Source organism: Triturus cristatus, chromosome 2_1, assembly GCF_964204655.1.
Source record: "Triturus cristatus chromosome 2_1, aTriCri1.1, whole genome shotgun sequence".
In the NCBI taxonomy this organism is placed as follows: Eukaryota; Metazoa; Chordata; class Amphibia; order Caudata; family Salamandridae; genus Triturus; species Triturus cristatus.
The window spans coordinates 869,374,345-869,401,895 of NC_140581.1; the positions used below are offsets into that span (position 1 = coordinate 869,374,345).

The 27,551-nt window shown below is 43.6% G+C and overlaps 1 protein-coding gene across 1 annotated transcript in view; it reads left to right on the top strand.

The window, feature by feature from the left end:
• The window catches only part of SMC5 (structural maintenance of chromosomes 5), a 680,994-nt gene that overhangs the window by 124,168 nt on the left and 529,275 nt on the right, over nucleotides 1-27,551 (top strand). The window contains exon 8 of the mRNA XM_085633014.1: nucleotides 19,074-19,145. Within this exon, the coding sequence (XP_085489140.1) occupies nucleotides 19,074-19,145 (72 nt within the window). The remainder of the gene's footprint in view (nucleotides 1-19,073; nucleotides 19,146-27,551) is intronic.

Sequence of the window (27,551 nt, forward strand, 5' to 3'; positions counted from 1 at the left end):
GGCCAGCGAGACATAGCCCTGCACTTCCCTGGAACTATTCGTTACTATATGGAGGATTCCCATCTTAGAGTCCTCTACTTGTTGCCATGAGGTTTTGAATGTTTGCACCAACTAGTCTCAATTGAAATAACATGTAATCAACCACAATGCATCCGGATAGGTCAGTAAGTTGTTTTGTACCACCTGCGCTAATGTTTTTTGTTGGACTTTTTCCTTTGTAGGGTGCAGGTTCATATAAACATTTCTTATGATTCTAGGTGTTGGTACCAGCGGAACAGTGTCGGAGGAATGTAATTTAATGATGACATTATCGCCTTTTCCTCTGTGATACAGTGACTTCTACTCACAGGCTCTTTTGTATGTATATTGCCACACCACCAGATTGGTGGCCCTCTCTTTACAATGGTTCAGTTGGGACATAATATTCATTATGATTTTGACTTGGACACTGATTTCTGCTAGGTTTCTTGATTACATACTATCTTATCTTGTTGCAATTCTTTTAATAGATCCGGTCTTTTGATCTAGTTGTTAAAGTCTCTGACAATCCTGAATGTAGTAGGTAAAACTGAGTTTGAGTTTTGATTTCCATCACCAGTACATGGGGAGGGTTTCTATGCTAGGTTTGGTGATAATTTTTGGGTTGCAAAAAACTGGTATTGCTGATGTACTCTTGTGTTCACAGGCATCTTGAAATTGATATCCCTCGAAAGTGATTACCAATTAATTCAGGACCTTTACAATCAGGGACATTCCTCTTACCCTTTTGCATTGATGGTTGTCCCTTCTGGGTCAATCGGGAAAACACTTCTGGGTATCGAATAATCCAAGAGTTCCTTATCTGAATACTCCATGCTTCAAGACCAGCCCTGTGAGATCATATTTTGGCTTAAATCTCACTACTAGACAGTCTGAGATTCATGCATTCATTGAAATCTCCAATTTCTTCCCTGCAGAATTTTACTGAGTGAATATCAGATGAGGAATTTTTCTCCAGGCCTGGCAGTGCAGAGAACCGTTGTAACAAACTCCCCCTATTTAACTTATCATGTTTTTCCTGTGTTGGATACTTGGGGAACAAATCCAATAAACCATCTTCTTCTTTCGTCAGCTGGTGTGCTATTTGGAAATGCTATGGTACCTCCGGTCAGCCTGTCTTTCCTGGGTTTGTCGCTGTCCTTGTTAGGTTGAAACATTCTTAAGTTCCAGTTTACTTTTGCTGCACTCTCTATTTCTCTTGACATCAACTCTGTTCTATTCCAGTCGGTTACCACTTTGTTGATCGTACTCCCACTGGGCTGTTGCATCTCAGTCAGTGTAGATGTTGCAGAACGTATTGGCTCCAACAGAGGGGACTTATTTACAACTAACTGTGTGTTTTTCCTCGTCTTTATTATTACTTAGATTTTGTTTGATAATTAATATTGAGTTTTCAGTTTGGGCTAATACTGAATTCTAGCACTGTATGCTTTTTAATCTTCTCATTCGTTCCTTCCAGCACTCAAGCAGTGTCTGGATTTCTCCCTATAAGACATGCTTGGTTTTTCTATAGAATGTTTAGAAGATATAACATCAATCTTTGTTGTCTCTTTGTCGTCTGTGATATCAATGTTATCCTCATCCTCTTGATCCAATTAATCCGATGGAACCCTCTGTGAATGTGCCTTCTTAAACATGGGGAAAAGGCTGCATACTGTTTTCTCTGGTTATTTCCCCTTTTTAGGATTCGCCTGCACAGCGCTTTCGAAATCTCTTGTAAAAAAGGGGATTACTTACCATTGGTTATCTTCCGCGTCACTCCTGTTTACTTGCTTCATATTGGTCAGCGCCCCTCCTAGCTCCCGGATTCCTCCTCCTGGGCTTTGGGCCTTCGTCCATGCCGTGGAGCTTGGACCAAGTACTACTTTCTCTGGCCAGTGACCTTCTACCTTCCAAAAAGAACAGATGATGGATGGAATGCTGAACAAATCAAACATTCACCCCCCCAGTCACAGATCTGGGTTAAATCTCTAATTTTTTTGCTTGCCATCCAATTTTCAGTTTGGACCCAGCCAAATGCAAACCCATCTTGACTCTGCTCCCCATGGGAACAGTTCAGTCCGAACTGCCTGGGCAGGCCCTCCCTAGACCACAAACTAGCATGCTGGCACCTCTTTCGGGGTATCACCCCATATCAGCCAGGCTAACTTAAATCCACATAGATTATTTTTTAGGTAGGGAAAGGTGTGAGTGAGTGTCTAGATTGTGTGAGCATGTATCCCCACCCTCATCCCTCTTTGTGTAGTCCACCCCCTGCATCCCGACCATGGTATGACCCTTTCCTCTGTCCGCTCCTGCTAGCTGTTTACAAATCCATCCATCCCCCAATCCCTGTATTCCTCTTGCTCTCCGTGATTTTACTCAACACCCCCACTGCAGTCCTTCGCCCTCTGTCTTTCTCATGTCCTCCCTCGTGTTGTTCACTTTGCTGGGACTGGCTTGTTCTTAGAAGAAGTAGAAGTGGAGCTTTTGCTTGCCCCTGATTCTGCCGTGCTCTGTTAACAAACATTACACATAGAAGTCATGCGCCGGATTCTTTTGTGTTTCCTGCTGCTAGTCCATGGCTCAGCTCCTTTCAGTGCCATGGCTGCCCTCCTTTTCCTTCCATGTCCTACGTTGCTCGGAACCTGCACATTGACATTCCTGCATGGAATTCTGTTTTTTATCCTCCCTGGTAGAGTGAGCAGCTCTGAGGAAAGTGTGGATGCAGCACATTGCACGCAGCCTGGAGTAAACGGATGCTTATTCACTGATTGTAGGAAGCTGGCTCTTTATATGGTATTCCAAAAAGATGTGTACCTTGCAAAGAATCAAGGTATTCCCTTATGAGTGGAGAGCGGCTTGCTCAAGCAATCCCAAGGTGATCTTCTAGGGAGTAGTGTGGTTGAACAGCCTTAGGCTTATCACAGAGGAGTGTTAGACATCTGCATAATACACAAACACAGTCTTTAAATAATTCACACGACTCAATAATGAGATCCACACCAATTTATAAAAATGTGTATCTTTATATGTATTTAGCCACCAGAATCAATATAATCTGGTTAGTATGTTTCAAAATAAAAATACTTTAAGTTTTCAAAAGTCGACACGTGGTGCAATTTTCAGAGGCTGTAATGTTGTTCTATGGGAGGAAAAACAAATTCGGCAACTTACCAGACCAATCTCCTGGACTTAAGGTGAGTATGGGTCAAGGGTCAAGGCAGCACCAAGAGGTCACACCAGGTGGCACTGGGACGTTCGGGTGCAGAGGTGCAAAACAGGATTGAGTGCCCCATGTTGTTTAATGTGGATCGGATATGCATGAAAAGAAGCTGCAGGTTTGGACTGGGAGGCCAGTCGCGCTGAACCAACAGGGGGCTTAGGCCTGACGATGCTCTGGGACGTGTTGACCCCTTTGGCCCTATTCTCCACGGGCCATGGGCGACCGGAGTGGTCTTTAAGCGTTAGGTTTTCCTCACTGGGAGCCCGTGCCGTAAAGAGGGCCTGCAAACCGAGGGTGCAAGTGGCGTTGGTGAGTCCTCAGTGGGCAAGTCCAAGGTGGGCTTTGACTCTGGAGGGCCAAGGGACCACGCTTGCACCATTGGCCCACTTCAGCTCAGGCTAGGCAGGACGGGTGTTGTGGTGCTTTCCAGTGTCAGATTTTTGGCGATCCGGAGTCCTTACAGGTCTCTTTGGGTGCCTGCAGGATGCAGGGAAGCAGGTCTGCTGCTCCACTGGAGTTCCTCGTTCTTGGATGAAGTGCTGGCAGGTCTCCCAGGCTATTTTGAGACACAGCAGCTGCAGGACAAGTCATCTTTGTCTCAATTGTTGAAATCGGCAAACGGGCCGGCAGGGTTGGGTCCAAGTCAGTTGCACATCTTCTAGTCTTGCTTCTTTCAACTCTTCAATTGGGTCAGCAGAATCTGATTTCCTGGTGCCAGGGGCTCCCCTAAATTCTAGGCTTCGGGGCATAGGGGAGTGTAGGGTTGTAGCCAATTGGCTACTGACCCCTGGGGTCACTCTGCCCTCTATATGACCATTTTCTGTGGGAAGTGGGCATAACCCTGTCCCAGAGTTCCTAAGTTTGCCATCACAAAGATCACAGACTCTGAAATTTCGCATTCGCTTCATGCAGCCCACCTTAGGGGTGGAACTAGCCTACTACTAATTTTCCCGTCTATGTAGGTGCCAAATGGGCCCTGGATGAGGTAGGGGAGGGTTGTCAAGGGGGGGAGGGGGAATCCATTCCTGTGAGGGAAGCCAGATTTGCATACCAAAGGCTTTAGGCTCTTTGGAGCTCTATGCCTTGAGATTCTAATTTGCAGGTCATCCTATAGGAGGGGATGTAATCACCCTCTGCCGGATAGGCTTTGTTTCTGATCTCCTCAGAGATTAGGTCCTCGCCCCTACTGGTCAGAAGCTAGTCTGTTGTGTTTGGCTGGCTAGGACCAATAGTTAGTAGTTTTTTAGGGGGCCCTCTGAACGCATGTGTTAATAAAGCCATCACTGAATTCATTGTGGGCTTATTAATATGAGCTGTTTGATACCAAACAACTTTTGGTTTCAGTGAAGTCCCCATTCAGCTGCGAAACTCGTTTTTGCCCTGTGCCTAGCACACATATTTAAAATGGCTTCCCTGATAACTTGTGCTGGCAATAATTGAACTGACCAGCACAGGGACATATCTGCTCATGCTGATATTTCCACACGTAGTATAGTGCACCCTGCCTCAGGGCTGTAAGGCCTGCTGTAGGGGAGACTTACCTATACTGCATGAAGTGTCCGCTGCCATAGCACACAGGCTGTGTGCCATGTTGTGTTTTCACTTTTAGAGCACCTTGTCACGCAGTCTGCAGCGGATGTCTGTATGAGTTTGGTGTTGGGTCACTTAGAGTGGCACAACATATGCTGCAGCTCTTAGGGACCCTCTTTAATACCTATGCCCTACTTACCAAAGGTACCACTTTCCAGAGACTTACAGAGCTGCTAAAGGCCTGGTTACTTGGGGATCAAGTGACCAGTTGTCTTGTTTTTGGGGAGGAACACTGGCATAGGGGACCTGGTTAACTGAAACCCATCCATTTAACTTCAGCCAATGTTGCATCAAATACCAGGCAAAAGGTGTGTGGGGGGAGGCACTACTGCAACAGAAACCCAGTTTCCTACACTGATGGCTAGATTAGGAATTGGAGCACACATCTGCCCAATAGTTGTAAGTAGATGTGTGCCTTAGAGTGCCCCTGAGGACAACAGTCCCCCTTCCCCTTCACCAAGCTCCACTCCCTTCATAGGCGGTTGCTGCTCGGATAGTGGGGTGTCTTTATTTACAGCTGTTTCTTATGTTGCTTATCAAAACGTCGAGGTTGGGCATCAGCGGGGTCTCCCACTGAGCGCCAACATTGCACAGTAGGCCTCGCTCTCCCGTTTCCAACTCCTCAAGTTTCATTTTTTGGAACGCTCAGTGACCCACTATCTTAAATGTAGTTTTGACCCGGAGAATTGCGTTGTCTCGTGAGGCTTGTGCTTATGCTGTTCGCCGTCACCTTAACAAACAAAGCACTAGTTTTTCAGCTGCTGGGCCTTGTATCTGCAGCTTATTCTAGAATGTGTAATTTTGTGGTATGGGGTTTGTACCTCGGTGGGTTAATGAGAACATGCCTGCTGCAATCCTCTTAAAACTGCAGGTCGCATGCAGTCAGTGTGATACGCATACATAACACATTGCATACTCGGGATTTCGAGCCCCTCATTAGTGCAAACAAATTGAAATTACAATGGCCGTTATGCAGTTTAATGTTAGGTAAAAAGCGAGAGTGAAAGAAAGTGCCACACTGAACTTGGGACAACTTGGCTGCTCAGTCTCTTTTACTCTCTAGAAAACTATTATATTAGTACCATTGAGTGGGGTAGTTATAAAGGTCATTGTTTAAAGGTCCATTTGTGGTCTCGCCTAGCAGCGCGCATGCGCTGCATAGGCAAAAAGACCTTTAGTGATCACTTCGGCTTTTCAGCCAAAAACATGCACGCGTTCCATCGCGGCCCCCCTCGCTCGCTCTCGCAAGTGAATCGCGCAGGCCCCCCCTCCTCTCTCCCCTCCCCCTGCTGCCGCGTGCGCTTGTTTTCTTGGTTAAGTCCTCATTCGAGGACAGCGAATGCATCCAAAGTATTACGCTCTCTTAGTAAACTCGAGCAACTCTTGGATTATCCGGAATCTACTCAATTCACTCACTATTCCAAGATATCATACATTCATATTTAGAAACTATAATGTCTAATAAGTACTACTCAGTGCCGGGCCAATCTAACACATTGAAGAATGCGTTTGCGTGCTAGAAAATTACACAGTTTGGAATTTAGAAAACATCTTATCTTATTTTTAGAAGTTGTTGCACGATTTACATGGCAAAATATGGATTGCTCGACTCGTGCTCTTTGAGTTAAGCTCATTTTTTGCAAGCTTTATATTCAGAAAGTTGAAAATGGCTTGAAGTGAACCCAAGCAAGTCTGGCATGTGACTACTGGGTCTCGGTAATACCATACCACACGGTTTACTCTGGGAGAAGAATCAATTTTGCTCATAAGCATAATGTATGCATACAGTCTTTAGGTACGCAAATATATGCACATATTTTAACATGCTGAATGAAAGAAATCCAAGATGGCGGCTATCAATGGTGGCAGGAGCGGGGACTGCCTGGATAAGAGCATCACCCTGCCAGACGAGATCTTCCGCAACCTGGAAAAGGCCAAGCGGTTCGCCATAGACATCGGTGAGGTGCCTCCCACGGGTGGGAGGCGAGAGAGTTGTTCGGGGAGAGATAAAAGCTGATCCTTACCATTTATTCCGCTGGCAATAATCACGTAGCGGTTCCTGCCTCTACAGCGGCCGTCATGCGGCACTCTGGGATTTGTAGTTTGAAGTGTATGAGCTAGTTCCTTCAGTACAAGTCATAGGCGGAAGGGGTGATCTCGATTTTCTAAAAGGATGCGTGTAGAGTCACCAGCTCCTCACAGCACGAGGAGCTGTTCCACTGACTCTTGATGTCATTGAGAGGTAAGGAGCATAAGGCTCGGTGAAACTACATTTCCCAGAGAGGGCGTAGGGGCTCCGTGGGGGACAAGAGTTAGGTAAACAGCATGGAAACCGAGCAAGGGGTTTACTGCATATAGGACAAGGCACTTTTTTCAAAGGACACAGCGTGTACCTGTATTACCGCTTTGGCACCGCAGCACACAACGTTCACGTAGAGCAGGCTTAGCGCCCCCCAATATGGTCTGTATGATAGCATATTACAGTGTCAGACACCACGGGCGTGGGAAATGCATATAAATTAGTGCATGTATTTCAGCGCTCAATGTGAGATTGCAGAGCCAACTGGACCACCTTGGGGATGAGTGTATATTATGTAAATAATGCACGTTGTTTAGGTGGATAGGGGACGCAAGTCCATAATGTATGTATACAGCAGTTTGTGCACGTTCCTAGATTACTGCGCAGGCGTATGTAAGGCTTTGGTCCTTATGAACCAATGTGGGTAAACAGCAGGATAGGCACCCTCAACAGATGGGCAGTGTGTGTACATAGGTTATGTTGAGCACATTCTGTGTTTTGAGCAAATCGTATACCTCCTACTTCAATGTGTGTGTAAGGAGCATTCTGCGCTCGAACGGTTAGTCAGTTGTAAAGCTGTTGGGGTTGGATAGGCTGCTTGTGAAACACAATTAGTGCACAGAGTGCACGATGGATGCGTTGTAAATTGAACAGGTTGTTACTTAAGTGGTCATCAGTGTACTATATATAGTTGGAACTCAAAGTATAACCTTAACCAGGGGCGTAACTAGACCTGCACTGGGGGTGGGGGAGCAGTAATATATAAACTAATGGAGGCAGGGCTAACTTCAAACAATGGGGTAAAACTATCCTTTGAAAATAGTGTTCTATTGTGCATTTTAAACATGCTGATCATACCCTATACGATTACAACAAACATGTTTTAATGGATTTAACAATGTTTCTAGGCTACTGACCGTGTTCTATAAATGGGATGAGTGATTTGCCAACAAAAAAGCAGCTTTTATAAATTCCAATTCAAAGGACTTAATAACCAGTTTTTGCAGTGTTATTTCAAGAGGGGACCCCTGTTTCCAATTCCTTCTGTGAAATTATATTGAGCTTGTGAGGGATTTTTAGGTCTCGCCTGAGGCAGCGCATGCGCTGCTCTGCGAGACATTTAATAGGTGGGTTTTCAAAGTGCTACCCCACGCTTTGGCTAGCCTAGCGCTTGCGTTCACGCACGCAACCGCCAGCTTTCAGCGCCCGAGGCGCCATCTGGAGTGTGATTGCTTTCACTTTTGACGCTGCTGCGCGCGCTCCACTCGCGTGTTTGCCGGCGCGCGCGCACCCCTGCTTTCACTTTTGCCGTCTTTTTCCTTGGTTACCGGTGTTTCGCGCGATCAGTTTCACTTTCACGGCCGCGCGGCCAATGCTTGTTTTCCTTAGCATTATGTCTTCCCTGCTGTTTTTTCCTTAATTGTACTTCTATAAATATACATCTAATCTCTTTTTTACTTCCACTGTACAGTTCTCTGTTTTACTGATGTCCACGTGTACTTTGCTCTTCCCCTTGTCTCCTGTGTAGAGCCCCGCTCTACTCCCCACCTCTGTGCAGGGAACTTTAGTGTTGGTCAGTTGGGGTTAACACAGGGTTCGTAGGCTTTCGATATCCCTGCCAGCCCATCCAACTGACCAACACAAAGAAACCTGATGAGCCCTTGTCTTAAAGGGTCCATCCAGTGAATGATGTCACAATACATCTTTAAACCCCACCTGAAGTCATCAATAAATAAGAGTTGAAAAACGCGTTTTGATAGTGATTGCTAGAGGTGCGTGCAGGACGAGGCACGATCCTTTAACAATTCTGCCCCACTTCCATATTCTGAAAGCGCCTAGAAGTGATTCACTTTTTACGGTAAACCATCTGATCAGACAGTACACAGTGATTCAGTTTAGTTCATCATATCTTTATTCGGTCATTTTTAAAAACCATCAAAGTGTACAAAATATAAAACATAAATATATCTACAATAAAAAATAGTATTAAACCATTGCAATCATGAATACAAATGACTCGAATCAATGTAAGAACAATCAATACATGTACCATCAGTCTAATCGTGCTTATGGAGAGGAGCAATACAACCAACAAACATAAGAAAGATAAACTAAATAAATCGGCTAGGGAAAGAAAAAAAAACAACAAGATTAAAACTGTGTCATAACTACACAGGAGATTTTTAGAATAATATCATAACTAACAAAGGAATTTTTTACGAATGAACAAAAAGGATAACAGAAAACGACTAAGGGAAAAAACAATTGGTCCAGAAGTGTCTGCTTTAAAAACTCTAAACGCAATCTGGTACTTCCTGACACCCATATTAAGGCAAATAGGTCTAATCCATCTCCTGCGTAGCTGCCTGTACTTGGAGCAGACAAACAATATGTGTTCTTCGGTTTCGTCCGCTTCGCAGCATGCAGGGCAGGTGTCAATTACTAAACCCCTCTCCCTGGAAATTTCAGTAATAGGTTACCATACCTAAACCTGACATATAGGCTTTTAGCAAGTGAAGGCGAGATCAAGTCAAGGAATGGTTCAAAAGAGGAGCAGGATTTTATAATTAAAAAATTTGCTGTCCACTAGCTAAATTATTAGTGTAGTGCTCCCCCGCCACCTTCCAGTAAATGGCTTTAAGGGACAGAATGTCACGTCCGGTAGCCTGTTCTGGATTCTCCCGTAGACCCATTAGGTTCAGTGACTTGCACCATTTAGCAATATGCTTGAACCAGGGAAGTTGTTTTGCCCCCTTAAGTGCCAGGACCTCCCGTAAAGAGTTACGATATTCAGTTAATTGGGGAGTAGTTCATAGGGGCAGCCAATAAATTAAGGGTTTCAGGGCAGCCAAGTCACCGATTCTTTTTAGCCCAAGGTCACAAAAAAGTGGGGTAAGTGGTGTTGTGACTGGTAGTGCAATCAGAGCCCTTGCAAAGTTGATCTCGCAGGTTGTTAGCTGGGTTACAGGGGTAAATTCCCAGATCTCTGCTCCATACAGAGCTCCGTTCTGGGCTTTTGCACGATATATTTCAAGGGCCGGGGAGAGGGGTTGGGTGTAAGATTCTTTAAAGAATCTTAATACTGATTTAGATCTTTGGCATAAGGTCAAGTAGCTCTTCCTCAATTGATAATCCCAGCTAAGTGACTCACTTAAGCCTATGCCCAAGTAATCAAAATCCTTTACGCGTTCCAGAGGTTCATGCATGATCTTAACCTCTTGAACACCACCCCTTGTTTTAGCGAACACCATAAATTTAGTTTTTGTGGTGTTCAGTTCCAGTTTCCTATCCTTCCAAAAACCCAGGAATGTATTCAATAAGACTTGTAAGCCCATGGGGGTAGTGGATATTAAAAGCGAATCATCCGCGAAGAGTAAGATAGGTACATTTGCGCTATTCAGTGAGGGGGCATCGTTATCCATTAAGCAGCTCACCACATCATTAATGTGCAGAGAAAACATTGTGGGAGCGAGGACTCACCCTTGGCGTACCCCGCGTTCTATCGGAATCCTCTCCGTCAGTTCCCCATGTACCCCCCACCTAACCTGAGCATCAGTGTCCTTATGCAACCTGGCAATCATTGTCACCAAATCAGCCGGGGCACCTTGGTCAAGCATAGTCTTCCACAACAAGTTGCATGGCACCAAGTCGAACGCAGCTCGCAGATCCACGAAGGCCACATAAAGCCGCTGTTTCCTAAGTAACGCGTACTTCCAAGCCAACAGAGAAAATCTGAAGGCTTGGTCGCACATGCTAATTTTTGCACGAAAACCCGCTTGGGCTGAGGACAATATCTTGTTATCATCCATCCAATTTTGGAGTTTATCTAAAACTTGTCTAGCAAAAACCTTCTGTAAATTGTCTATCAGACTGATGGGTCTATAATTAGAGGGGATAGTAGGATTGCCCTTCTTAAAAATGGTTATTACCTCTGCCCCCCTCCAGGATGGAACCACCACCTAATATACAATTAGACAGAAGGTGTATGTAAGGTGCCCATATCGTTGGTTTAGACTTATACTGGTCCCCTGGGATCAAATCGGGTCTAGGGGCTTTACCTGGTTTTAATTTACGGATTGCTCACCAAGTATCCTCTAAGCTAAAGGTTTGTGAGAGATTATTGTGTGCGGGCCCGTCAAAATCAATAATATCTTTAGACAAAACAGCCTGGTCTGTGTGGGAGTCTACGCTAACCCTTCCGCCAGAATATAAACCAGAAAAATGATCCACCCATACCTCCGGCTGAATATGATTGCAATTAGAGGTAGGATGCTCCGCAGTACCTTTAGACACAATCAGCCAAAACTTACGGCAATCTCTTGCTTTGGCTGCTAAAACTAGATCATTCCAGTTGGTGTCGGTGTGTTCACGTTTGGCTTTACTAAGTGCAGCTTTATAGAAGTTGCGGGCGAAGGTTATGTCTAACCTAGATCGCCCTCTAACTGCTATTTGTAGTGCCTTCTTGGCACTCTTACAGTCATCATTAAACCAGTTTTGGGCCCTTACACTGGTAACTTTTCCAGCTCCACTGGGTTTTAGGAAGGCTAGCTGCAGAACTTCAAAAAGTTATTTATGTGCGGCAGTGACATACAAAGCATTCAACAGGACGGAACTATCCTTAAAACTAGACATATTAGATAGGGTGACTGCTACAGACTTGTAAATGTTTGCATGGAGATCTGGATCGGCTTGAATTTTGGGCCATGTAACTCTCCTACAGTTGTTAGTTGGACTTAGCTCAGTTAAATTAGAAATATAACAGTGTGCACCCCTAAGCAGGTCCTTACCCTTTAATTTTAAAAACAGAGAATTATGGTCACTGTCTGTCCTTAGTTCAATTGACATATCTTCCACTAAAGACCATATTCTAACATCAACGAAGATATAGTCTATAATGCTAGTGTAGACACCCCTTTTAAAGGTAGCCTTCCTTGCTAACTCTGAAGGGGTTCTCCCATTACATGCCCTCATACTCCTACCGGCGATTAGGGAGGCAATCTGCAAGGACACATTAGACCAACGCTGGGCAGGTTTACCTATCACCAAATTGGGGATACCCCAAATCTCGTCCTCTTCTTCAAGGGAAGCACTTAATAAGGCATAGGCTTCTAACGCGGCATTAAAATCTCCTGCAACTATGATTTTAGAGCTCACCTGATAACCTCCCACTAAGTCATCTAGCAGTGAAACTACTACAGATTCGCTTTTAAAAGGTTCGGACTTGGCGTACACGTTAAGTAGGGTCAAAATTAGACCAGGCGGAAAGGTAAGCGCAATACCCAGTATATCGGGTGAGTTTGTAGTGAGTTGATTATACCTACAGGCTATGTCGTTTTTGACCAATATTAGTAGGCTGCCACTGGCCCTACCAAACGTTTTTGGAGGGAGAGCATCCACACAATAAGAAGTATAGCCATTAATGTGCACCTTGTCATAGACAGGTTTCTTGAAATGCACATATATCAATGTTACCCATGGCAGTAAACCATTCGGGATCTTGCATTTTAGACTGTATCCCTGCAAGGTTCCAGGATAGTATACTTAAGCTATTATTTACCGTTGAACTGCTGTTAGTGGCACTCCTGGATGGACTGGCTACTCCATCGGAGTTAATTATGATTGTTTTCTTCAGTAGCTACGGTTTGGAGATCCTTGAATATTAGTTTGGTGTAAGGAATGACGTCCTGGAACTCAGGAGTTAAGGCACAGACCGGGTAGCCAAGGGCAACTCATTTGTATGAAAGTTAACAGTATGCCCACTCACTTTGCGGAAACTACCAATGATAGACTTCATGGATGAACCACTATCCACCTCTCTCAAATCAGAGGTCCCCACAGATTCCACACAGGTATAGGGATGAATTTCTATTCTATCTAGGGCTTTATGATTAAAGTGCCCTTTACCCTCTGGATTCGATGCGAACAGTCCATCATTCTCATCCAGGGGGTTGAAGACATCAAACTGGTTATTAACTTGGATCGCGTATCTAGCCTGCCTCTACCCCTCCCATAAAAGCTCCCCGAATGGTGCATGTATCATGCACTGGTGTTTATAAAAGTAACCAAGAGGTAAAAGACTAATCTCTGTCCGTGCCATCGTCCAGTTGCCCTCCCTTTCTAAGATTGCATTAACAAGTTCGGGTGACCCAAGGAGATTACTACACAGTCGCCATCCCTGGCCTTAATCGAATTCCCTACCCAACCAACACGTCTCACCATTTTAAAGTTTGAGTGGAGCGAGTTACCTAACCTTGTCCTCCTGTTTAGTTTGAATAAAGATTTGTTTTTCAAACTAGGCCAGTGTTTCAGCGCTCCCAAAGGCAGTTTAGGAACATTAGCCAACACTGTTGTATAGGGAGTCGCCTCTGGAGGTAGATGGGGCACGTCATTACCTTTCGTATCACTCCCTGCTCTATTGGGGGGACCATTTCCCCTTTTTGACTGTAATTCATCAGTGCATAAGTCTTTTAGCTTTTCATGGGAAATTATTGTTTGGGTTTTGGGGCACGATTCATTTGTACTAGGGATATGGGCTGGGTCCATTGCTCTCGGTAAAGTTATCCCCGTGCAATTAGTATCTTGGTCATTAAAAGAAATGGGGTTATGAGCTGGTAAAGATCCCGTGCCAGAGTTAGTAGATTCACCATCACGACTACAGTTGGTCCCAGAATACTGAACAGAATTAGCACTAGAGGCACTGACCAGGGGAGGCTGGGAAGGGTAAGCATTTGTAGGGCATAGTTGCTTCTGTGAATCTAAGGAAGCAGCGCTCACAAGTTTTTCGATGGCCTTTTCTAGTATAGCCAATTTCTGCATCAGTGGGTTCAATGCGACAGATACGACGTCACCCAATCTGGACCAAAACTCTTCGCCATCAATAGATGGCAAAGAGGATACAAGAGGTGGAGCCGGGGCAAAATTATCCGTTATATTGCCAGATATGTCCTCAACAACCTCGATAGCCTCTCTCACTACGCCTCTACGCCCTCTTTTAGATAATGGCTAGGTCTGCTTTCCAGGACCCGGTCCTTTCCGTTTCTTAGGCTGGGGTAAAGTGCTACTCCCTTGGGGATCCTTATTTAATTGGCTTCTAGTGTGCACTTTGGATCTAACCGTTGTTTCGTTTATCACTGGGGCAATACATAGCCCAGGAACCTGTTCGAACGGAATGACAGATGCCAAAGGTGTAGGTGATCCAGCAGAAGTGCCGGGGTCAGGGTGAGCGACCGAGATAGTACCACTAGAGGCATCAATTTGTGGAGGGGGGGGGCTGGGGCTGAGGCTCAAAGGAAAGTCTGCATTCAGTAAAAGCAATTTTGTGCATAAGCACTGTCTCCGCCCTCATTAAGAAAGCATCTAAAGTGCCTGCCACCCCCTGCCCAACCATCAATTTCCTCTTAGCTAGTTCCCTCTGCGCCATGATCCCAAGGAAAATGCTTTGGTGCACAATGTTATAATAGCAAGTAGTTCAAATTCCTTGTACCTTGTTACCCAAATCTTATCTTTCAGTCTCAAGTCCAGGACGAGGTACAAATTCCCAAAACACAGTGATTCATTCGAAGTGTCTATTTTCTTGCACCTCTAATTTATTTAAAATTGCCATGGAATATGCCAAATTGTTTATATTTGTTGTGTAACAGCCTTTCTACATACATTCCTTGTGCCAGATGAGGTCTAGTCGATGCTCCAAGATACACCTCGCAGGCAGGGATCCCTGAGTGTGTCACGTGCCGCATACACGGTCTCTGCACCAAGCCAGTTAACTGGCTTCAGAAGAACAATGAAAATGCACCTTAATAACCTCCTCGGCGTGGAAGCGCCCAGAGGCAATTCAGTCTGTGCTGCGGTGCATTACAGGTGCCTTCATTAATTCATTCAGTCTTTGCTTCTGACACCATCGAAAGCGGCAGCCGCTCAGATACGCAACAGCCACTAAGAGTGATGGTTCATTAATTCATTCAGTCTTTGCTTCTGACACCATCAGAGAAGCAGAAGCCACAAAGAGAGATAGTTCATTAATTCTTTCAGTCTTTGCTTCTGGCACCATCAGACTATCAGCAGCCACCAAGTGACGTACAACAGGTGTTGGATTAGAAGAGTGAACACAAAACATGATGATGACCCTCCCCTTAAAGGCAAATAAACAGTTATGAGAAATGAGTAAATCCTCCACTAGGGGTGGAAAGTGCACACCCACAAAATGCTGAGTTAGTGGCTAGTCACAAACAGATTTCAGTCCCATTATTATCGTGAAAATGGTCTAAGATTTACTCCTGTGAATGGTGGGAGTAAATAACATTCCAGCCAGGGATGAAAAGGAACTTAAAAATCCTGGCACTCTGGGCAGCAGGGGCATTTATAAGAAAAAGTGCTAGCGCACACGTGTAGAGATTTCCCCATGGGCATATATGTACACTACTTACAATCATGTTTATGTTTATGTTTTCTCAACTTTTATTGCGCACGACTACCCTAAGGTGTCTCGGCGCATACAGAATATCCTCCTGACAAAGACATCTGAAGAAGCTATTGGTTAAATAACCAAGTCTTCAGGAGTTTACGAAACATGATAAGGGTAGGGGCAGTTTTTATAGCAAAGGGAAGGGAGTTCCACAGCTTAGGAGTAGCTACCAAAAAACGTCTGTCTCCCCATGTGGATGTTCTAGTGCGTGGCACTGGGAGAAGATGAGTAGAGGCTGATCGTAAAGTTCTATTGGGAGCACAAATCCGAAAAGCATCCTTCAGGAACTTAGGTCCCGAATCATGAATGGCTTTATAAGCGATACATAGAGCCTTAAATTTTATCCGACTCTTTACTCTCAGCCAGTGCAACTGATGAATAGCCGCAGATGTGGGGTGACGGAATGGAACATTAAGCATTAATCTAGCTGCCGCATTCTGTACAGATTGCAGCTTAGCTAGAACCTGCTCCCGAGCATTAAGAAAAAGGCCATTACTATAATCCATTTTTGAAAAGACAAGTGTAGTAATTAAAGTTTTTCCCGCCATTGAAGGAAGGTATGGCAGCAACTTCTTAATCTTTCTAAGCATATAAAAGGAAGATGCCGCCACAGCGTTGGCATGATACTTGAAAGACAGTTTGTCATCGAACATGATACCGAGATTCCTGACCTTGGTTACAGGAGTGGGAGGGGGACCCATATCACTGGGCCACCAAATCGCAGACCACTCAGGGGAGAGCCTACCAAAGGTCAGCACCTCGGTCTTGTCCGAATTCAATTTTAAACTATTATCCGCCATCCATGAGCTAATGGCCAACATCCCTTCCTGAAATTGGGCGGCGACTGCAGGACCGTCTTTTTGAATAGACAGCACCAATTGGGTGTCGTCGGCATAAGTGGTTAACCGCAGCTTATGAGTTTTTATAACCTTCGCCAAATCTGCCACATATATATTAAATAAAGTGGGACTTAGCGAGGATCCCTGAGGAACCCCGCAAGGAAGAACAAAAGTGGGTGAGTAAAAATTACCCATCTTAACCGTTTGAGTTCGGTTGGCAAGAAACGAAGCGATGAGGTTCTTTGCAAGATGGGTTACCCCCATGGATGCGACACGGTCGACCAAGATGGAATGGTCGACCGTGTCGAAGGCGGCGGACAGGTCGAGGAGCACCAGGACCGCTGCCCCCCCCTGATCCATGATGGTCCTAATCTCATCAGAAGCTTTTATCAAGGCCGTTTCAGTGCCATGATATTTCCTAAATCCGAACTGCGTGTCATCCAGAAGATTATGATGGTCAATAAATTCGGATAATTGCAGGTTCATCACTGATTCAAATATTTTAGCCGGAAATGGTAGGCAAGCAATGGGCCTATAACTGGCTGAATCAGTGGGGTCTAAAGAAGGTTTTTTAAGTAGTGGTTTTATAGCTGCCTTTTTCCAAATATTCGGATAGGTGCCAGATTGGAAAATGGAGTTGCAAAGGTCCGTTAGGGGAGGTGCTATGACCTCAGTGAGAGTATTCAATATCGCGGGAGGGCAAGGGTCAAAAGGAGAGCCGGACTTAATAGAAGTGATCAACCTACCAATATATTCAGATGAAACCGGAAGAAAATTGGTGAACATAGGTGTGTGAAAGGGGAGATCAGGAGCAACAGAACGTGTAGGGAGAGAGAAGGACGAATAAATCGTGGAAACCTTGGAAATCATGGCCCAGAAATGCCTCCACATTGTTGGAAATCACAGAAAACCTTGGAAGACTTTGTGGATCCGTACCCATGCAAATTCGTAAAATGCCAGTCAATTTTCACATTTTTTTTCTGAATTGGGCCCACAGTCTGTCAATAGATGAGGGACATTGATTTACATAATTTCCACATACAATCGCGGCCCATCACGATTCCCACCTTATTCAAACAAGCATTGGCATAGCCAATAGGTCTCGCTTTTGGGACTTATAAGTATTTAGTTATGCAGCATTATATCCTTGGTGCACAACATAAACTGTTGCATGGCTAAACACTTATGAGGTCCCAAAAGCGAGACCTATTGGCTATGCCAATGCTTGTTTTAGAAGGGGTTATTGAGCGCTGCTCAAAATTCTGGTTTGTGTCCTGCCTGGTGGAGGGAGCGGACAGGTCAGAGAAAGGTGTGGCTGCATCCAACACATTGCACGGAGCCTGGATCCTTACTCTAAAACATACTCACAGTTGTCTGAGCTAGATGTTAGAGCACACATCTGTCCAATAGTTGTGAGCAGGGCTTCACAGATAGTGGGCCGTATCACACACCTCTGTAGTGCGCATGCAGGATCCAGACGCTGGCAGCCAGCTTGAACTCTAGTGCTATTGCAAATAATTTTTGGGGGAGGTGGTATGGAACGCATATTGTTAGGCAGGTACTCTTTTAGCAATGAGAATGTTAAGGCTTCATAGTCATTGTTTGCAGAGGGTTGTTGCGGTATGGCATTACACCACTAAAGATGAGGGCACTGCTGTAGTGACACGGCATACACAGTGGTAAGTCCTTGGAGCTCAGACTTGCATGGCATTGAACAGTTGACCGCACCTGTTATTAGAGCTGGATATTGCTGTCCAAAGGTGTTTACTGATTTCACTGGATATTTTTTATAAGCAGGTGAAGTGTTTTTTGTGTGTTTTTTTTAAATTCTACTGGACATATATAGATGGGTATCCGAAAACCAATGTGCGTAACTAGGCGCAAAAGAAATCCGTTGTAGAATCACACACTCACCAGCATCCAAACTCAAACACGGAGAACGTGTGCATCACATAGAACAAAGGTGCATTGCTACATCACATACAGAGCAGAAAGAATAGGTGAATCACACCAGTCTAGTGCAAGTTCGTCTCAGTCACAGAACAGGTATAGCGTTGACGGATGCAATATCAGCTTCTCTTGCATACAAAAGAGGGACAGCACAGCAGCAGTCTTTCCTCTACACACAAACACACCCAGAGCCGGTACACACTATTTTGAAAGAGTACCAGACAGCTCAAAATGAGTCTCCCCAGAAAACGCAAAACTGATGTATTCTGCTCCTGTCATTTTACAACCTAAGGCTATTCAGATAAAATATTTGGGCATGTTATAGTTTGCTGCAGTGTTTGGGACAGGGTGGTGTTCTGTACATCTTCCTCTGTCAGGCATGTTTTTTTCATTTTCTTCCTCCATTATTTGCTGGCACACATGGTTGAGCTCATTAACCACCCTGTACAATACATATTATTATTATTATTTATTTTTTATTTTCCAACGTTGTCTTTCCTCCTCTGTGCCTGGGCTTCTCCTTTTATATGTTGATGATGTGAGTACAGTTATCTTAGTTGCCATGTTCCTGCCTTTGTGAAGCCCATTATTAGCTGCTATGGGACGGCAAAGGACACTACGCATGTTTAATGAAGAAATAAAATAAATATTGACTGTGACATGAGTTCTTCTTTTCTGTGCATTGTATAGGGTATGGAAATTAAAGAGACCTCTCAAAAATGCAAACAGAAACAGGATGCGCTAGAGAAGAAGGACAAACAGGTAGAGTGGTGCTTGCTCATTTGATCTACTTGCTTTTCTGCACTTTTTTTGTTTGAAAATATATGATTTTACTTATGTTAACGATTTTGTGTGTGACCTCTATATAGAGACCACATATTGTGAAAGTAACCCATTATTGGGAAAAGCAAAGCACTTGTCTGTCACATGCAGCACTATTGATGTGTTTTTGTTTCTTCATTCTCTGGTGCAAGTATTATGAAATTTACTTAGCCAAAGAAAAACATTTCTCGGCTACCACCACAGGTCTTGATAAAAGAAAAGAACATATTCCACTGTATTAAGTAAAATAAATTAACCCTATTCAGTCCTGTCAATTTGGCAATACTATAAAATTGTGCACGTATGTTAAGAGCTGAATCAAATTGTACAGTGGATTGTATACAGCAGAGCTCATTAGTCTGATCATATGCCTCACCTTTTGCACAACCGAGTACTAAAGTCATGTTACAGGCAAATTGATTCAGCAACAACATCACATAACATTCTCACACGCTCATCTTTACCTCAATTAATAAAACATCTAATTCAGAATATACCATACCTCATATACAAAACACAGCACGAAAGCCGTAGACCCCTTTGGAAAGTGTGCCCATAATTCTGAGAAAGCTACAAAGGCATGGGCATACAGAAGCGTGCTATATAAATGCAGATAATATACATACAGATTAGGTGTGTACACTGCTTCATTCACTTGGTTAGTTCCTCAACAGTTTTGTGAAGATGTCTTTACTTGTTTGTATAAGTGACAAACCAGTTTAAAACATACGTACGTTACTTTGAATATTTCCTTTTTCGTGGTTGACCATCAAAAAAGTGAAGCATGAATTGTATGTACTAAAATACCTCCTTATTTGATGTGGTCAGGCTATTGGAAAGTCTCATCTAACTTCATTATGTTTTAAAATTGATCGCTTTAAAATTGATCGCTCTGAATGGAACACATAGAGTAATTCTTTTGACACAATTCTGGCTGTAATTTTGTGTTTTTATTTGGATGGCACTTAGTTTTCTTTTAAAATGTTTCTCTTAGAAGTGCATCTTCGAAGCATCTGGGAGTTGTGTACTCTGTTGGTAGTCATGCTGACAACCATGCCTAATTGTTTCACTTCCCAGCTCTTCCTCTTTTACCTGAATTGAAGGGGGAACTTTGTCCATGGATAAACATGCCCATGCGTAATGCTGGACTTGAGATAAGATGAAATTCTGTAAGAGGTTTGGAAGATTAGGGCAATTAAAATTAATGAGTACCTGGCCACCAAGCATACAAAAATTAAACAGTCCTACTGCCAAAAAGGAAAGGTTTTATCATCATTACACATGGCATATGTATGCAATGTGAATGTCCTAGATAAACCCACACCTCATCCAACTGGCTGCATAGTTCTTTAACTTAACAAAGGTTTAAAAAACAAGGAACTGTGGACCAAGACGACAACAACTTCTTACATCACCACGTAAAGTTATTAGGCACTGGCATTTTGTGATTGGGTAACTCTGAAGAAAATTCTGCTGGAAGAAAATTACTTTTCTGAATGGCAAAATAAACGTATTGGTTGTCCAAGTCACAAACTGCATGACTGACATGAATGAAAACTCGTTGATGCTTTGACCACAGTTTGCCCAAACCTTGCCTGCAGGTTTCAGCAAAGATATTCAAAAGAAATCTCAGTTTTGGTTAATTGACTATAATAGCTACATATGCTCTGCCTTGTCTACCTCTAGTGTGTCAGGCCTAGCAAAAGATTAGTGCTGCGGAGACATTGCTGTTCCTTATTTTTGTCAAGGGTATTTATTCTCATTGTGTGGGTATCCGCTTTGTGGCCAGATGGCAAACTGTTTCTAAAGCTGTTAATGCTTAGCTTTGATTGTCAGTACCACAAAGGTGGCAAGACACATACATGTGGATTTGTGCGCCTTCAGATCAACATTGCAGGATTTGTCATCTCCTGAGCAGGTATCAAAACTGGTCCTTAGAGTGAAAGATTAATTTGGAAGAAATTATTTTTTTTTTTTTAAATTGTTCTCATAATGTTGAGTTAGAACACAAAATACTAACTTGCTTTTTAACAGTACAAAATTATTACATTTCTGCTATGGTTTGTGCGTCTAATAATACATTTATTATTGTTGTCCTTGTAAAACAGTTAATCAGCCTTCATTGTACAATACATTTTTGGTATGGTTTTTCCTTTTGTATTACAATTATAGCGCTTATGATCAGTTTTCCCCAACTCATCAATATTTTAGTTTCTATGTACCATATCTGAATAGAAGGTGGATATTTATCCTTCTGTCTCTTGATGGTTTGATTTCTCACTACTAAATTTGCAATATACATTGTTTTCTCTTTAAAGCTTGACTTTTCCTTGTACTTTGAAAGAAGACCAATTATAGCAGTTTTGTTTACTATCACAGATTTTTGCCACATTAAACCGGTTAACCCCTTCGATACGAGTGACGGAGCGGTTCCGTCATGCGCGTCGGTTGCGCTGTGCGCTTGACGGAACCGCTCCGTCACGGCCCCGCCCGCGCACGGAACCTTCAGCATGGCGCGGTAATCCGCGCCGCGCTGAAGGGGGTTAAGTAGTTTTGCTCTTCTAGGCATATTTCTTGAACCTTCTGACTTTCCACATGTAAGTGTTCCCATGGACCCTTGGCACTAAATTGGGACATTTTGAATCAGCTTCTGGAAACTGTTCCTGAAATTTAACCGGTGTGTACTAGCACCTTAATAGGGTAAAAAAAGGTATGAGTTAATTTGATCCCCTAGTTAACTTCTGCGTTTTCAAAGACCATCGACTTTGCTCTTCATTTGATTTTATGAGTACCGCTTGCCAATTATCCTGAATATCCTTAAATGACTCTTCTTCCTCCATCATTATTTTAAAGAGTAAAGATATCCACTCCCTACTGTGTAATCCTTTTAACCTTCCTTTTTGACAAACAGTAGTGCATTCATATCTTTTACCACTAAACTTATCCCTTAACTGTAGGTATTTAAAAATATACCCTTGGCTGGTAGAATGAATTGTTTTTGTCTGTGAAATTGATTTGAACTCCGACCCCTTCATTAAATCACCTTAAAAATGAAATGCCCTCGTAGTTGCCAAAACTCCCTTCTTTCTCGTACTTCTGAGTTTATATTTGGTTTCTCCCATATGGGGGTTACCTCCTGTAGTGATGTGATAGTATGTGATTTGGTGATGGCCCCAAATATCATAATGCAGTTATGTTTCATTTTAAATCGGAATTTCTTTAAAAAAGTGTGGTGGAACTGGCCATATTTAAATGGATGCCAGTTAGCACCTCATGCCCAGTCATCGCTTCTTATATGCTGGTGTCCATGTTAGGGTAGATCTAGTTATTATCAATTGTTTTAGCTATCCAGTTGAACCAACAATATAATAGTTTTCAAAATCTGTTAGGGCATAGCCCCCATTTAACACAGTGTGGGATAATTTACGACCGCTCATTCTACTTGTTTTGCTGGCCCAGATAAATTTAGTAATAATCACATTTAGCTTAATTAAATAATCTCTTTGTTAAACAACAAGTAACAATTTGAAATAGAAAAAGGTATTGAGACAAAAACAGTCATATTAACCAGATTAATTCTCAAATTATGAAAATAGTTTCTGACCCCTTTCTGTAATTGGTTTATCTATTTTAAAAGCATATGTTAATCTTTTAGTCAGTGTTGAGGAAGATGCATTGTTTGAGGATTTTGTTTGGTTTGAGGAATAAACATAAAATACCTTCCATCCTGTTTGCTAAATATGAGTCTATAATGTAACCAAATTATGTAAATTGAAGCCTCAAATTTTTTGATATATTTTGTTTTTTAATCCATCTGGGCCAAGAATATTTTCCCACTGGCAATTCTCTACTAGGGTTTTTGATTGAAATCCATTTTAAAAGAATCAATGTGCAAGAAAGGTAGTCTCTGGCAAAAATTCTTCTAGATCCTTCAGTCTGTAGCTTATTGTAAATTTGTTATAAAGATTTCACTATTCCAACTGTACAGTTTTCTCTACTACAGCGCTGGGGCCACCCCTTCTGCTTGATCTTTAACTGGAATGGAGATAGCCACACTATTCACACTTCACCAGAGGCCAGAACTGTGCTGAAGCTGCTGGAACCTTATGAGGTCTTCTCTCCTGCACGTACAAGATCTGGAAATGAGAGAAGAAGCTGCCATCCAGGCAGATGGAACATGGTTCCTTCCTCAAAATAGTCACTCGAACTGTTGTAAGAAGAAATCTAACACGAAAGGAAGGCAATCCTAGAAAACCTAGAAGATGACGAAGTGGAGAGCAAGAGTTGAAGCAAATGACACCTCTCCTGCTTGGGGAGACATTGAACAAATGCAGGCTTGCAGCCCATGCTGAGAACGGCTAGCTGGCCTCAGCATGACCCTGCCGCCCGTATGAAAAAGGAACTGTGGATGCACGAAAAGGTTTATAAGTAGCATGGGGGATGGTGGTGTCGGGCAGAGAGAGGAATTGTGAACAGTGGAGGACACACTTGGAATGACCACGGACCTGATGGACTGGTTTGATAATCCTATCCGAGAAGCTGAGAACTCTAGTTTTGGGGAGAGGGGGTGTAAGAGAAGTTGTTTATCTTTTTTAATGGGGGGATACCGGCACAATAAAAGGGGCACTATGGCAACCTATGTCACAACCACTGCACTTTACAGGAGACTGGAGGAGAGCCCTCCATCCTACTTAGTCATCAAAATCCCAGTCAAAGTCCCCAATGGTAAAAATCACGAGCCTCAATGTTCGGGGACTTAATGCCCCAGCTTAACACCTATTCTTCCTGAGCATGCTGTAGGAGTTTAAATGTAATAAGTCTCTTACAAGAGACTTGTCTCTTGAAGCAAGACTGGGAGCGACTAAGATGCCTCTGGTTCTCCACCAGTTTCTCTCTTCCAGTCCCAATAAAAAGGGGGCAGAGGCTATTTTATCTATAAAAACATTTAAGGGGAAGGTTCTATACACTCCTGCTGAAACCCCAGAGCCTGCTGGTAGTGCTGAGTTCTATGGTAACACTCATTTTTAGACTGACTTCTATCTATGCCACAAAAACAACCAGGAGAGGTTCCTGAGAGAATCCCTAGCACAAACCGTGGCCTCACTGGAATTTTAAGTCCTGATGGTAGGAGGATCTAAATGTGCTAATTGAGTCCACTCTAGATTGCTACGCCCAGTAGGTTGGACATTCAGTAGCTCTATTGAAGGCGGGAATCGATGAGAACTCGAAATCCTATATGGAGGGACTGCATTTTCTTCTCTGCTTCACATCAACTTTCGCAAGGTTAGACTACTGCGTGGACACTTCACAGATACTCAATAACATGACACTTAGACATCAGGGGTCGCCGCCTTGTCTGACCAATCGCTTGTCACAATAAAATTGCAGGACCACTATACCCCTACAGCAGACGTGGCAATTAAAAGAAAAACTCCTGAAAAGCAAGATCACGTGTATACCAATTTGGAATAAAATTAAAAATTTTCTACAGGAGAATGAGGAGTTTGGTGTCCCACGTTGTTGTCCTCTGGGATGCCTTTTAGTCCGTCATATGGGAGGAACTGATATTACTTGCGGCGAAACCTACTGCAGAGAGACTGGATAAAAGGTTGAAGCTGAAGGATTAGGTGAAGGAATTAGAGGGTCAGCATAAACTCACAGGCTCATGAAAAATATGGTGCTAGCTCATACAAACCAAACAGGAACCCAAAGCTTTAGCTATGGACAGTGAGGAGTTTGTTCTGCTCTGTCTTCATCAATGGTACGAGAAATGGGTGGGAGAGAGCTGGTAAGATGCTAGCCTGTAAAATGAGAGCCGAGAGTCAGAGGGGAACCATAGAACAAATCACTATTGACAAGGGGAAGTGTTCAATGAAAATAACAGGAATACTGAAGCTTTTCAACAATTTTACACAAAGTTATGTTCAGTGGAATCTCTCTTAATATCTGTTATTAACTCTTACCTAGACCCAGACTTTTACTACAGAACAAACAGGCCACCACAAGAGAAAAGGATATTGGACTGTAGGAAGTCCTCTCCGGTATAGCTAAATTACACCCTGGCAAAGTTCCTGGCCCAGATGGCTTCCTCACTTTGTTCCATAACATATTTTGCTCCCCATTTACGCCAATACTGAACCTCTTGTATAATTCATTTGCAGAGACAGGTGCCCTCTGACCCACAATGAAGGAAGATTATCATGGTGATTCATAAAGTAGACGAAGACCCTGTACAGTGCACCTCATATTGTCCCATCTCTCTCCTTAACTTGGATGCCAATATCTTAAAGGCCCCTATATGCAGGGACTAATCAACCCTGATTAAACCATTTCTATCTTGGAGAGAGATTACAATAACACAAAACGGATCCTATACATTTTCTGCAAGACTGCACCTTCTGAGGTGCTAGCCTTCTTGCTATCTATAGGTGCCTAAAAGGCTTTGGAACGGGTTTGTTGGCATTTTCTACAGGAGGTGTTGACCCCAAATTAAGGACCTCCGTAATGAGCGGCTACTCACATCCCAGAGTGAGAGTGAATGGAGTGCTCTTTGATTCACTGATTTTGAGTAGAGGAACATGTTAATGTTCATTAACTCACTGATCTCCCTCCTGGAACTCCTATATGAGCAGAAACCTTTGGCAAAGTTTCGGAGTCCAAAATAAATCTATAAAAATCACAGATTCTGGACCTTAATTCACCTGAGACATCCAATGTAGCCTACAGAGAATATACCCCTTCTCTTGGAATCAACACCATGTAAAATACCTGGGAATGAAAATATGCCCTACAACTGAGAAAATTGCCTAACAGAATTACAATGACCTTTTAATAACATTGTACAGATTTACAAAACTGGCAGATTGGCAAGCTCTCCTGGAAGGGTTGAATCTCATTAATCAAGATGACACGCGTCCAAAAATCTTATATACTATGCAGGTAATATAACTGGAGCCCCCTCTGGGCATGATGGACAAACAGCAGCAACTAATGTAGAATGAAAAATTTCCTAGCTAACGTAACAGAAAGTTTCAATTCTATTAAGGACTCGGAGGCGAGAATTATGCTATACTTTCTACGCTTTAGTCACAGCAGCCATTCAAAGATAACAAACTACTATTCCCATGAACCAAAGGGAATAGGAAAGAAACAATAGAGAGTCCCAGGATAGACAGTCCTCTTGCAATGCACCAATCACAGGGCCCCCAGGAGTATGTAGTCCTCTGTCCCTCTTCACTCTCCCTCTTTCGTCGCTCTAAGCCAGCCAGTCCAAATCTTCAGGAGTCTTATTTGCCGGCGTCGCCTGCAGAAGCAAAGCACAATGTAAGTGACAGCGATGGCTAAGGTTTAACCCTAATAGCGAGGGAAGATCTCAGCACATTAACAAAATCCACAGAACAAATTTCAGAACCACACAATAGAATCATCAAAGATAAAACTCATTACTTACCCATATATGAGGGCGGGGTACAGACCTGAAACCGGTACCCTGAGTGGGATAATCCTCGCCTCCGAGTCCTTAATAGAATTGAAACTTTCCGTTACGTTAGCTAGGAAATTTTTGATTCTATGTCAGGATCGTTTAAAGCTTGCTCACCACCAAGTGTGCCATGTTCAGCACCGGCCTAAAATAAAACCGCTTAAAGGTGGATTCGGAAGACCAGTCTGCTGCATTCAGAATGTCTTCCAGGCGAGCTCCCAGGGCAAACGCTTTAGAAGCCATGGCCCCTCTGGTCGAATGGGCACCAAGGCACCGCAGATCAATTCCGGCCTCCTGCATCACACAACGAACCCAGCGGGCGATCGCGGGAGAGGGCACAGCCCTCTGAGGCTTCTTTAGTGCAATGAGCAATTGGTTTTCACCCGGAGGCCGGAATTCCTCAGACATCTCTTCGTAGGCATTGAGGCAAGCGACTACCCACAATTTAGGAGAATCCGGGAAAGCAGGGTAAGAAACTGATGTCGTTCCGCATTTCATCCTCCGCCGGATCGTGAAGGTCACCCCGGAAGGAGAATAGATCCGTCCTGACACGTCCAGTGCTCGCACATCTGAGAACCGCCTGCAAGATATGAGGCAGAGGAGCATGGCCAGCTTGGTCGAGAGTTCCTTCCTTGATAGGAATCTGTTAGGTTGCCATGGCAAGAACAAGTTGAGAACTTGGTTCACGTCCCACAACTGGGAGTAACGAGCCTCGGAAGGCAAGGAAAGTCTAATGCCCCGCAGAATTCGACAAACCAAGGGGTGTTCACCCACAGGAGAGCCATCCACCATGGAGTGACCAGCCAAAATGGCAGACCGGAAGGTGTTAATGGTCCTATAAGCCAACCCTCCTCCGCCAAGGCTGC